This window comes from Terrapene carolina, unplaced genomic scaffold (assembly GCF_002925995.2).
Source record: "Terrapene carolina triunguis isolate 2854851 unplaced genomic scaffold, T_m_triunguis-2.0 Scaffold66, whole genome shotgun sequence".
NCBI classification, from domain to species: domain Eukaryota; kingdom Metazoa; phylum Chordata; order Testudines; family Emydidae; genus Terrapene; species Terrapene triunguis.
The window spans coordinates 82,364,375-82,376,668 of NW_020664417.1; the positions used below are offsets into that span (position 1 = coordinate 82,364,375).

General features: G+C 42.0%; 1 protein-coding gene across 1 annotated transcript in view; it reads left to right on the plus strand.

Annotated features, from left to right (window-relative positions):
• Nucleotides 1-4,482: 4,482 nt before the first annotated feature.
• The window catches only part of HTRA3 (HtrA serine peptidase 3), a 35,974-nt gene continuing 28,162 nt past the window's right edge, over nucleotides 4,483-12,294 (plus strand). Inside the window, exon 1 of the mRNA XM_029910652.1 lies at nucleotides 4,483-5,529. Within this exon, the coding sequence (XP_029766512.1) occupies nucleotides 5,106-5,529 (424 nt within the window). The 5' untranslated portion in view covers nucleotides 4,483-5,105. The remainder of the gene's footprint in view (nucleotides 5,530-12,294) is intronic.

The window sequence follows — 12,294 nt, forward strand, 5'->3', positions numbered from 1 at the left end:
ATATTAGAATGACAAGGTGGGTGAGTAATATCTTTTATTGGGCCAACTTCTGTTGGTGAGAGAGACAATCTTTCAAGCCACATAGAGCTCTTCTTCAGCTCTGGCCACTCTACCTTGAATGGCCCCTTACTATATGTGCTAACTACTTATGCTAAACAATCTATTCCAAATTGCATTGTGCCTTGATACCAGGAGTACCTTTCCCAGACCTGAAGAAGAGCTCTGTGTGGCTCGAAAGCTTGTCTCTCTCACCCAACAGAAGTTGGTCCAATAAAAGATATTACCTCACCCACCCTGTCTCTCTTATATTCAATATTTGTATTTGAAGTGAATGTAAGGGCTAGGGAAAGGTATTGGATTGATGGCACTGGACAGGGAAGTTCTTTATTTATCCACAGATGAAGTATAGCATGCACTGTGTCAGTTCCATTTCTTTTCACCCCACCATGTGTGTCAACCTTGATTTGGAGAGAGAACCTATGGGAGTGAGAAGGTAGCTCAGTATCTCTAACCACTTAGGCTATGTCTACACTAGAGAGCTTACAGTGGCGCAGATGTACCAATGCTGCGCTGTCCTCACCGCTGACATAGTGCAGTCCACACCGGCGCTTTTGTCGGTGTAACTTACATTGCTCATGAGGTGTTTTTTTCACACCCCTGAGCGACATAACTTATACCTGCATAAGTGGCAGTGTAGACATAGCCTTAGTCTTTGGTCTCTCTGGTGAGAATGCTAAGGAAGGATAATAAGAGATTGATCTTTCATGGTGATGAATTCCTACTGGGAGTTGAGAGCGCTCAGTACCACTCAGGACACAATCAAGATTGAGTCCTAGTGGGGCCAATATTTTTATGTGTACACCTGTCCAAAAGAAATTGTAAATGGGACTACTAATTCATCTTACATTGGTCACTGAACAGTCATCAGATAAAAATACCTTTTAAAACCTCCCAGCCTGAATTAACAACATGCAAATCATTAACCTAGATGTGAAGGGCTATGTAAAACTCCACACACTTGCTAGATTTCAAGTTCCCCACGGACAGACCTAAGTCATCCTATATATTTGTAGGCCCCTAATATAATGGAGCTGTTAGCCTAAGTGGGACTTCTATGTGCTACTACAATTTAAATAATTAATAACAATAATAATGATGATGTTGTGAAAGGTTCTGTCACCCATCAGCAATACCATGGTCTACCCAGTCACTCACAGCCCATTTGTTTACAACTAGAAATCTTTTTCTTGACCTCTCACTTGCAGCTAAAGTTGTGCCAAAATAATGAAAATACTTCCATGAAATCTCTCTCTCTCTCTCTCTCTCTCTCACACACACACACACACACACACACACACACACACACACGTTTCTTTCAGGAGTTTGTTTAAATCCCAACATTTTTCTTTTTTGTGATTTCTCCTCCTCCCCCCCCCCCCCCAAAATGGGTTTGAATGAAAAGACAGATGTTTTCAACATTTTGTTTCAGTTGAAAAAATCTTTGTCAGATCATTTCAGTTTTTGAAAATGTCTAGGCTTTTGCTCAAAAGCAAAATTTCACAGGTTTTTTTCCCATGAAACTGGACTAGTTCAGCAAAATGCAAAAGGAGTATGACAACAGAACATTTCAAAATCTTTGAATTTTAAGTTGGGCTACACAGAACATTCTCAGTCAAAGCTTGTTTCGTTTTTCAGTATCAAACACTATAAAAATATTTTCTATAAAGTAACAAGAAAATGAATATTTTGATTTACAGTAACAACTAAGGCCCCAATCCTGCAAAGACTTACTCATATACTTACCTTCACCCAATGGGACTACTCACAGAATGTAAAGTTGGATGGCCCAGATCCTCACAAGTATTTAGGTGCCCGACTCCCACAGAGATCAGTGAGAGAGAGGTGCCTAAATATCTTTGAGGATCTGAGTTGACGTGTGCATGATTCAGCAGGATAAGGGCCTAAAACAGTGATGGGCAACTGGTAGCCTAGTGGCTGTATCTGGCCTGACAGATCATTTTATTTGGCTTGCCACTGCCCAGCTTGATGCAAATGATCCAGCAGTGCCAGGCCCAGAAAGTGGGTGGAGGGCCATGGTGGGGCCCCCACATGCAAGGCCCCGCATGCCTGTGTCATGTGACGCTATGGCGAGAGTCAATTGGCCAGGGAGGCGAGCTGGGCCCAGCCCCATGGGATAGGAATTGCCACTGAGAAGTGGATGGGAGGAGCATGCTCGCTTTCAGCTCCCCCCCCCCCCAGTCCCTTCCATCCCCCCAGGGGCAGGATGTGACCCCCCCCACACACACACACATCACACAACCCAACCTGCCAAAGGGTTTTAGTGGGTGTGACACCACAGCTGATCTCTCGACTCTCCTCTGCTACAGCAGCTCATGCACTCCTGGACAAGAGCGCTACTGGCCCTATACCATGCACAGATGATCAGCGCTGCCAGGGAGCTCAAAACAACATTCTTATAGAGCAGAAGCATTGGTGGGAAAGTCTAACACACTAAGAAAATTCAGGAGTCCATAGCTGCATCTGCCTCCTTGTCCACTGGACTAGGCCCAGCGGGCTACTCTCTGGCTTGTCCAGAGTGGCCTCAGCTACATGCTGCATTGGCTTTGGTTTCTTCTCCATGTTGTGACTGTAGGGCAGTGGTGCAGACAATAGCTCATGTGGTGGAAGAGTGCCCAACCCGACATCTGGAGGACACTTTACAATGCCTGGTCTCCCTTGATACAGAGGCCATGCTCTAGTTACGGAATCTGGACATTGAGCTCTGATGTCCGCGTACGAAAAGAAGGAGTTTCTCCTGCGCAGAGCTTGAGTGAGATTTCAACTTGTGTTCATGAAAGAGTTAACATGGAGGGAAAATATATTGGCGCCACAGGATGGAGAAGGAAATAAAGTTAACAAAGATCAAAGACTATAAAAGTGACACAGGATATATCTACACTTCAAAAAAAAACCCCCAAACCCATCTGTGGCAGAGTCTCAGAACCTAAGTCATCTCACTTGGTCTTGTGGGGCTCATACTACAGGGCAAAAATAGCCATGTAGACGTTCCTGCTCAGGCTGGAGCCTGGGCTCTGACACCCTCTCTCCTCACCTGGTTTCGGAGCCCAGGCTCCAGCCCAAGCAAGAACGCCTACACTGCTATTTTTAGCTCCATAGCACAAGCCCTACATGCCTATCAGCTGACAGGCTCTGAGACCATAGATGCTGCAACTAGTGGTGCTGCCGCACCCCATGGCTTGAATTGGTTTCCATTACATACAGGGTTTACTGTTTGGTTCAATGGCTCTCAGCACCCCCACTATACAAGTTGTTCTAGCCTCTGTCTGAGACTCACAGCCGCCGGTTTGTTTTTGCAGTGTAGTCGTATCCACAGAGAGAGAGGTGCAGTCTGAACAGATGACTGGAAGCTAGAAATTACTGAGTACTAATGTTGGCTGTGACAGTGTCCTCTCGTGGCTTTGGTCAAATCATTCATCACCTAAAGTCAACGGGTACAATCTGGACCTCAATCCATGCCGTAATTGCCCTCTGTAAAATGGGAATATAATATTACATCCCTACCACTCAGCACTATGAGGATTAATTTATATATGCAAAGTACTATGTAAGTATTACCTCCTACTGAAGTATTTTATAAGAATGAGAATGTAAAAAATAAGAATTAAAGTAGTTTTCAGCTAGTGGTGATTTACAGGCAAAGGGCCAGATCCTCAGCTGGTGTACATAGGCATGATGATTTCAGTGGATCTATGCAGATTTACATCAGTTGGGAATCTCACCCAGAGCTGGGAGTCAGGAAGTCCTGAGCTGTAATCTAGCTGTGCCACTGAGCCTTTCTGGGGGGTCTGGCAAATCATCTCTCTGTGCCTCAATTTGCTCATCTGTAAAAAGAGGATCATAATACTCACTGCCCTGATAAGAGTGTTGTGGGAATTCACAGGACAATGGGGTCTGATCTTGGTTGGTTGCTAGGCCTTACCACAATGAACACAATTAATAATGTTCGTAGGGTGGTTTGAACATATATAATTTTCTATATTTAAGTGCTATTTAATTAAGGCAAAGGTGAGAGGGAAAGAGGAAGAACGTGAGGGAAGATGATGCCGTAGGCCACTTCCCTCTCCGATTTCCCTGCATGCCGCGACTGAATTGTTCACAGCTATTTTGGACCATCTGCTTGCGCGTTAATCCCTCATTTTCACACAGTGTAGCTCTGTCCTTCTGCCCACGGGCCCCAGAAATGCTGGGCTCGCTCCTGCTTTTCATCCTCGCTCTGTTTACCAACAGTTACTGTGGTGACGCAAGCATTAAAAACCGAGTCTCTGTCCCAAAGTAAACTGCAGTCATTTCCCTTCGCACTGAACCCAGCCAGCTTGCTGACCCCAGACATGATGTAGCCCTGTGAGTGTTTGAAGGGAAGGGAGGAGGGTTCTCCTTCTCCACTGAGTAGGTGGGGCCTGAGACTGCTGGCTGAAGCTGAGGTCTGTGCAGCTGGTCCTGCCTGTGCTGCTGCTGACAGGGACGCCTGAGAGGCAGCTGCAGCAGCAGCCACATCCCGCATATAACTGTCCTGCTTAACTTGCTTCTGTCTTCACTGCCTCTTGCAACTCTTCCTCCTGCAGCGCTCCCGATAACTCCTGCACAGCCACTGCAGACCTGGGGAGATAGAGGCCGGGTGTGGAGGCTTTCTGAGGATTAAATCCGCTTTCGGAATCCCAGCCCTGCAAGCTAGTCCCGAAGAGCAGCTGAGCTGTTGCAAGTTTACTCTACGCGAATGGACTGACCCAGCCTTTACTTAGTGGCTTCATGTTTTAACCTCTTCCCAGCCTCTATTTTCTTTCTGCCTACTGCTCCCATAACATTAGCAGGGGTCACAGGCATTAGAGTCACAGGCTGGGGGCTGTTAAGGAAGATTAACCCTTTCCTTTTCTTGTGTGTGTGCAAAGCCTGACTTTCCCTTTTCTATTATTCCCTCATTGCATTTTAATTGCACATTTTGCCTGTTGTTACCCCCACCCCCACTTCTTGTTATTCCCCTGGATTTGCACATTTTCCTCTCCCTGATTAAAGAAGTGTCACGGGTGATGACGGTTTTTCTGTTACGAGTTTTCTTCCTGCTGGTGCTAAGTTCTAGCCGGACCTTTGCAGAGCCCTTTGTGGCCAATGGCAAGTGTCCAGCTCGTTGCAATGTCTCCAAGTGCCCAAGCCCCAGCTGCCCAAGCGGCTACGTCCCCGATCGTTGCAACTGCTGCCTCATCTGTGCTGCGGGAGAAGGTGATTCCTGTGGCCGCAAGGAAGACCCACCATGCGGGGACAGCCTGGATTGCAAGCACCCCATGGGCAAGCGCTTCGGTAAAGGGGTATGCCAGTGCAAGCTCAGCTACCAGGTGTGCGGCAGCGATGGCAGGACCTATGACAATGTGTGTCAGCTGAAGGCGGTGAGCCGTAAGGCTTTGCAACAGGGGTTGCCAGCTGTCATCCAGATCCAGAAAGGCGCCTGTGAATCGGGTAAGACCATGCAGGGCACCGCCACCCGCATCGTTACCGCTGGTAACATTGAGCTGCTGCACTTTCAGCAGGGTCATCTTGGGTGAACGGGACTGCTTAATGTACTCCACCTAGGAGACAGGATGCAATGGGCGGGGGAAGGGAGGCGTTTTGTGGGTGAAAATGAACCCCTTAGCTGTTGTGCACATCACACATCAGTTTCCAAGTTAATGAAACATTTAAATTTCAAGTGATCTTGGAGGATTGGATGGCTCAGGGGACTGGAATGAGATACAGAGCTGATGTCAGTTAGACGCCTTACTCAATTTGGCAACCGAAGAAGATCTAAGCTGTTTGTGGCCTATGTGAAATGAGCCAGGGTGTTCAGGCCTTGTCCATATCAGATCAATCAGACTCACTAATGGGCACTGTGTTCTAGTGGTTAGAGCCCTGGATTCAGGAGTACTGTGTTCTAATCCTGGCTCTGCTATTGATCTGCTGTGTGACTTTGGGCCAGTCACTCTCCGTGCTTCCCTTTACATCAGTTTAAAATGGAATAACGAGACTTACATTCCTTTGTAAAGCACGTTGAGATCTTTGGATGAAAAGCGATATAAAGGAGTGAGCATAGCATTTTATTAGCAGTAAGAAAGCAGCAATAGAAAGGCCAGGACTGCATGGTCAGCACTATCCTTTCACCCTTAAAAGTGGTCCTTCCAAGTCAAAATCAGGGCACTGAAATCTTACAGTCTGGGGCATTTCATAATGCCTACATTTACACAATGAAATGTTTTGACCTGCCATACATCTATAAAAAAAAGCACCTGTGATATCTTACGTATAAAGTAGGGCAAGAAGAGACATAACAATAACCAGCCTATCAGGTGCAAGCTAAAATATCACTTATTTTTTGTTTTACTGTAACAATGTACCGTAGTCCATCATCCATACAGTAATCCCCACATATCACAGTGCTTTTGTGTATTTTGAAATGGCAAAGATACCAGGATGCTATTGTCTGTTCATCTTGTACACTAAATCATTTGAATGTTTTAGAGTGCAATTTGGTATTACGGTTTTTGCCTGACCTAGGATGTTGTACTATTCCCTGCTCACGTCCAACTGGATTTACTAACTTCAAAAGATTTCGGTGATCAGTTGTTGATTTTTAGGTATTAAAATGAACCACTTTTCTGGAAGTGTCAATTTTACTTATTTTTGCAAAAGTTCACAAATTTTCTAGTAAATTATTTAACGGCTGATTTTCACATTGTTTCCATCAACATCCCCGAGAACAACAGTGGGTAGGTGTTCTGGCATTTTGAGTAACACATTAGTGCTTCAATACTGGCAGATGAAATATATTAGCAAGGGTTGTAAAAACCATTAGAACTATGGGCAAACAATTCATTGGAAGGGATGTAGGAAGGGAAAGGGGACTTGCCTATTGGCAGACTCGTATAGCACTTTTCATCTGTAGCTCTCAAAGTGCTTGAGAAAGGAACTAAATATTGTTAACCCCATTTTATAGATGGGGAAACTGAGACAGAGAGGTGGAGTGACTTGTCCTAGGTTATCTAGCAGGCCAGGGGCAGAGCCAAGAATAAAATACAAATGTCATAAATCCCAGTCCACTGTACTTTCTACTGAGCCACTTTGCCTCCCTAAAATTTTAAAGTCGTAAAGTGCTTTTATCTAGACATCTCAACATATTAAACCATTAATTCTGACACTTTAGATACTTAGTTTGAACTCATTCATTCAGAACATTTAGAATGTTTAACCATAAAAATTAGGATTTGATATTGTATCTAAGGACTTAAGGAAAGTTTTGTTTTTAGTGCATGTGGCATTTCTTCGTGGCATCCTGCTGTGTTCACTGTAATAGAATCAGGAAATTTGGAGCAGTGAAGTAGAGGTTTTTTTCAAGTAACTGTTTTTGTGTTCCCTTTATTTGTTTATGACCTGGGAAAACGTCAGCTCCAATGTAACATCTGGTTTAGAGTGAAGTTCTGATTTTTTTTTTTTTAATTCTACAGCTGTGCTGACTGAAGCTCAAAGTGACCAAATGTTTCGCCCAAAGGTCAGACAGAATCAGTGGATGAGCCAGGCGTAGAACTCAATTATGGTTCTTTTAAAAACAGTAACATGCTATGGCTGTCATAAAAGATTGTAAAAGAAAGTAACTGTTCAAAGTTAAAGTCGTGTTTCTACATTTTCTCTATTTGTGCAGGGAATCTGGCTGCAGATTGCTCAGAATTTGAAAACACTGACATACTTATAAAGTTGATCCAATTTCGCTCCACCAGATGTATATAAAATAATATCCAGACTAACGATAGCTTTACCAAATGGCTTAAGCTATACCTTACAGAATATACCATGGCATTGAGGAGTAACCTTGGAACTTCTGCTGCTTTGCTTGTCAGAAGTTTGACATATGTAGGTGAGGTTAGGTAGTCAGTATATTTAGCTAAGATAGGGAGATGCAACACTGGCTGTACTTTTTAATGACATACATCTGTGATAAGTGTGGTTGGATAAAAATAGGGCTGGTGGAATACAGAAGGAGGAAGAATAGATGTCAAAAACAGAGGCCCAGAATGACTGAGTGGGTGAAGAGCACTCATTTTTCTGGCCACCTCTGCTCCTTCGTAACGTTCTTTTGTTGAGAAAGTAGCATGAAGGACAGCACAGACTCTTATACCTGGGCATTGCGAATCCAAAGAACTGAGTATTATAGATCATTTGAATATACAAACACACCTATAAGCACCAAACCATACTGTCACTATTGTTACTGGCTAATGGCTTGAGCCTACAAACATGAACAGCCTTACTCAGGTGAGTAGCCCCAGTGACCATGGGACTACTCGCAGAACTTGGGATCAGGCCATAGAATAAGTAATTTGTTACTGATTTAATACAATGCAAATTCATTACTTTTCTTAGCGAATCAGCATTTTGCTATAGCTCTTAGTTTTTAAATGAATGTGTTCTATTGTGTTTTCTATCCCAAATGTAAAAAGACAAGCCATCCAAAAATGTTTTCCTCGTTGTTTTAATAGCAGCTTAAACCCTCCTGGAAAACAAATGCTTTGCAATCAAAGATGCAAACCCTTACCCTCCATTAAAGTAAACATATTTAAGTTGTAATAATATTACTTATGCTCCCAATAAAGTCAATCAAACTATTCAAATGACTAAAGAATTGAAAGACCAGGCTCAAATTTTGCAGGTGTATCACATATGTTTTGTATTTCTCTTGCCAATTTCTTAACTATTAAAGACATTTGCATGCAACTGGTTCTTTAGAGCTCCTTAGAATTCATGTGCTGTTAATACAGTATTCCCTGCATGAAATCATCATTCTCTGCAACATCAGAGTTGGTTTCTGCGTGAACAACCCCATTTCTATGATCTGGGGAATAGTAGAAAGGAACAAGTGAAGTCTTGGAAAAACAAAATCTTCTTGTCATATAAATACATTTAGCAACAAAAATCCAGGCAAGAAAATCAGAGAAAATAACTAATACACTGTGTAAGTGGAATTACTATTAATAAATCTATTATATTTCAAAATAGTGTATGTGCTCTGTGTACTGAATATCCACACACACACACATTTATCATATATATTTAATTATAATATATAATATTTCAAACGTTGCTCATGGGGGTAAGTAGCTTTTTAGGGGCTTGATCTAAAGACTATTGAAGTTGATGGAAAGAGTCCCTTTGACTTCAGTCAGCTATGGATCAGGCTCTATGGCATTAAGCTGCAAAGATTTATGCACAGAGGGACTTTATGCCATGAATAGTCCTGCTGAAGTCAAAGCCTACACATGGCATAAAGTTACTCATGTGATTCAGTCTTTGCAAGATCAGAGCCTAAAAAGTTGAGTTGACTACAATGTTTAAATACTTGAAAAGAGAATCAGAAAATATGTGACTACAAATCTATCCAGCACAGCTCTGCCTGGGACATTGAGGTTTATCGACTGTTTGCACATGTGCGTAACCTTGAGGCTACAACTTGGTATATAATTACTTAAAATTTTTGAGGATTAAGGCCAAGTGAGAGAAGTAGTAGAGTGGGTTTTTTTTGTATTGCTGTCATAAGAGCCTCCAATCAGTCTATGACTGTATATTTTAATAAGGGCAGCCCATTGCAAGCTATCAACTGGAAACACAAACTCTAAGTCTAGGGCACATTCCTTTTTTTTTTTTTTTTTGTTTTTTTTTAGTCTGAGACTGTTTTAAAACATTTGCTTTGAGCTCTTGCGGGGAGAAGGGAAAATATTATTTAGTGACCAAAAGGAAAATATTATTTAGTGACCAAAAGGACATTTAGAATTTGATACTTTATTGTTCTGTACAGAACATCTAAGAGGAAAGAAACATTTTGATGATTTCTTATTGCTTTTATTGCTTGTGAAAGAAGATCAGGCAGAAAGGCAAAGTGAAGCTTTCTCCTTCTGAAACAAGCTAGGCAGCAAACTGTCCTCAACTGGAAGGTATCTTTCAATCCATCTCCATCCTGCCTTTGTTAACGCAGCGAAAGATTGAGAGAGCCCATTTCAGTGTTTGTTATAAGAACATAAGAATGGCCATATTGGGTCAGACTAATGGTTTACATAGTCCAGTTTCCTGTCTTTTGACAGTGGCTGGTTCCAGATGTTTGAGGGAATGAACAGAATAGTGAAACTACTGAGTGATCGATCCCCTGTTTTCCAATCCCAGCTTTTGGCAGTCAGAGGTTTAGGGAAACCCAGAACATGGGGTTGTGTCCCATTGCTGGACCTATCCTCCATGAATGTATCTAATTCTTTTTTGAACCCACTTATACTTCTGGCCTTCACAACATCCTCTGGCAAGGAGTTCCACTGGTTGGCTGTGTGTTGTGTGTAGAAGTACTTCCTTGTATTTGTTTTAAACCTGCTGCCTATGTATTTCATTGGGTGACTCCTGGGCCTTGTGTTATGTGAAGTGGTAAATTACACTTCCTTATTCACTTTCTCCACACCACTCATCATTGTAAAGACTTCTATCATATCGCCCTTAGTCATCTCTTTTCTAAGTTGAACAGTCCCAGTGTTTATAATCTCTCCTCATATGGATGCTGTTCCATACCCCTAATCATTTTTGTTGTCCTCCTCTGTACTTTTTCCAATTCTTTTCAAGTATATCTTTTTTGAGATGGGTCGACCAGAACTGCACGCAGTATTCAAGATGTGGGCGTACCATGGATTTATTTAGTGGCATTATGATATTTGCTGTTCATCATGCTGTTTTCATTTGTGCATGTTAGACATCCATTATAATAATATGTTGCCTGAAACATGACATAGTCTTATACTAACCAAGACTTTATGGTCAATGTACAGCTATGCAACTTAATCTTAATTCATCAGAAAAGCTGCCTGGGATCCTATGGTTCCAGCAGATGTTTCTGTTTTTTAAGCAGACACATAATCTTTTTATTTCTTTTTCATTTCTTTCCATGAGCAAATCCAAGCACAACAGGGACAATGCTTTCCTCCAGTGATCACTTGTCAGGTTGCAGTCCTCTATAAGCCTTAATAATATAACTAAACACACAAATCTCTTCAATTTTAGACTTTAAATAAATTCGGAACCTGAATTTTTAAAAAAATTAAAAGACCACAAATTCCTACTAAGCACAAAATAGCCTATTTTAATATAATGTATTACCTCCAGAAAGGTAATGAGCCTCATTTTGCTCTCACTCTTACTAATAGGCCAGATCCTCAGCTGGTATAAATTGGTGTATTTCCATTGACTTCAAAGGAGCTATGACCATTTACTCCAAGTGGAGGATCTGGCTCATTGCCTCCACGCCTGTTTAACTATTGGCTTCAGCTGCGTTTTCCTGATTTACATGAGGGTTAGTGAGATCAGAATCAAGCCCATCATCTCTGCAGTTTAGCAAATCCACAAGTTATTAAAGTTATTATAGACTTCAGAATCTAAGATAGTAATAAGATGATAACCATGATGCCTACATTTTCAGTGACATAAGATTTAGCCCCACAACTCCCAGTGATGTCAAATGGGATTTTAATGATACCTGTATGTGGTTAAATCCCATAAAACTGAAAACTTACGGCCAAATTTTTAAGAAAGGTCTAACAGTGAATTACTCCCACTGAGGCATCTAAACAGAGGGGCAGGATTTTGTGTTCTCAGTGGCAGCTGCTGAGTGCTGAACACTTGTGAAAATCTATTTACTTAATTTAGATGTCTAATTAGGAGCTAAACTGTTTGGAGAGTCTGGCCCCATGAGCACTTTTGGAAATCTTGTAGACAACCACAGATTCAGACAGTCCAGAAACAGTTCTGTCCAAAGTGCAATACTATGTAATACCCTTATTTTGATTAACAAATTTATTTGAGCATAAGCTTTCGTGGGCTACAGCCCACTTCATCGTATGCATAGATTGGAACATATAGTGAGGAGATATATATACATACAGAGAACATGAAAAGGTGGGATTGCCCACTCTAAGAGGCTAATTAATTAAGATGAGCTATTATCAGCAGGAGAAAAAAAACTTTTGTAGTAATAATCAAGATAGCCCATTTGAGACAGTTTGACAGGAAGGTGTGAGGATACTTAACATGGGGAAGCAACAGAGGGTCCTGTGGCACCTTTAAGACTAACAGAAGTATAGGGAGCATAAGCTTTCGTGGGTAAGAACCTCACTTCTTCAGATGCACTTGCATCTGAAGAAGTGAGGTTCTTACCCACGAAAGCTTATGCTC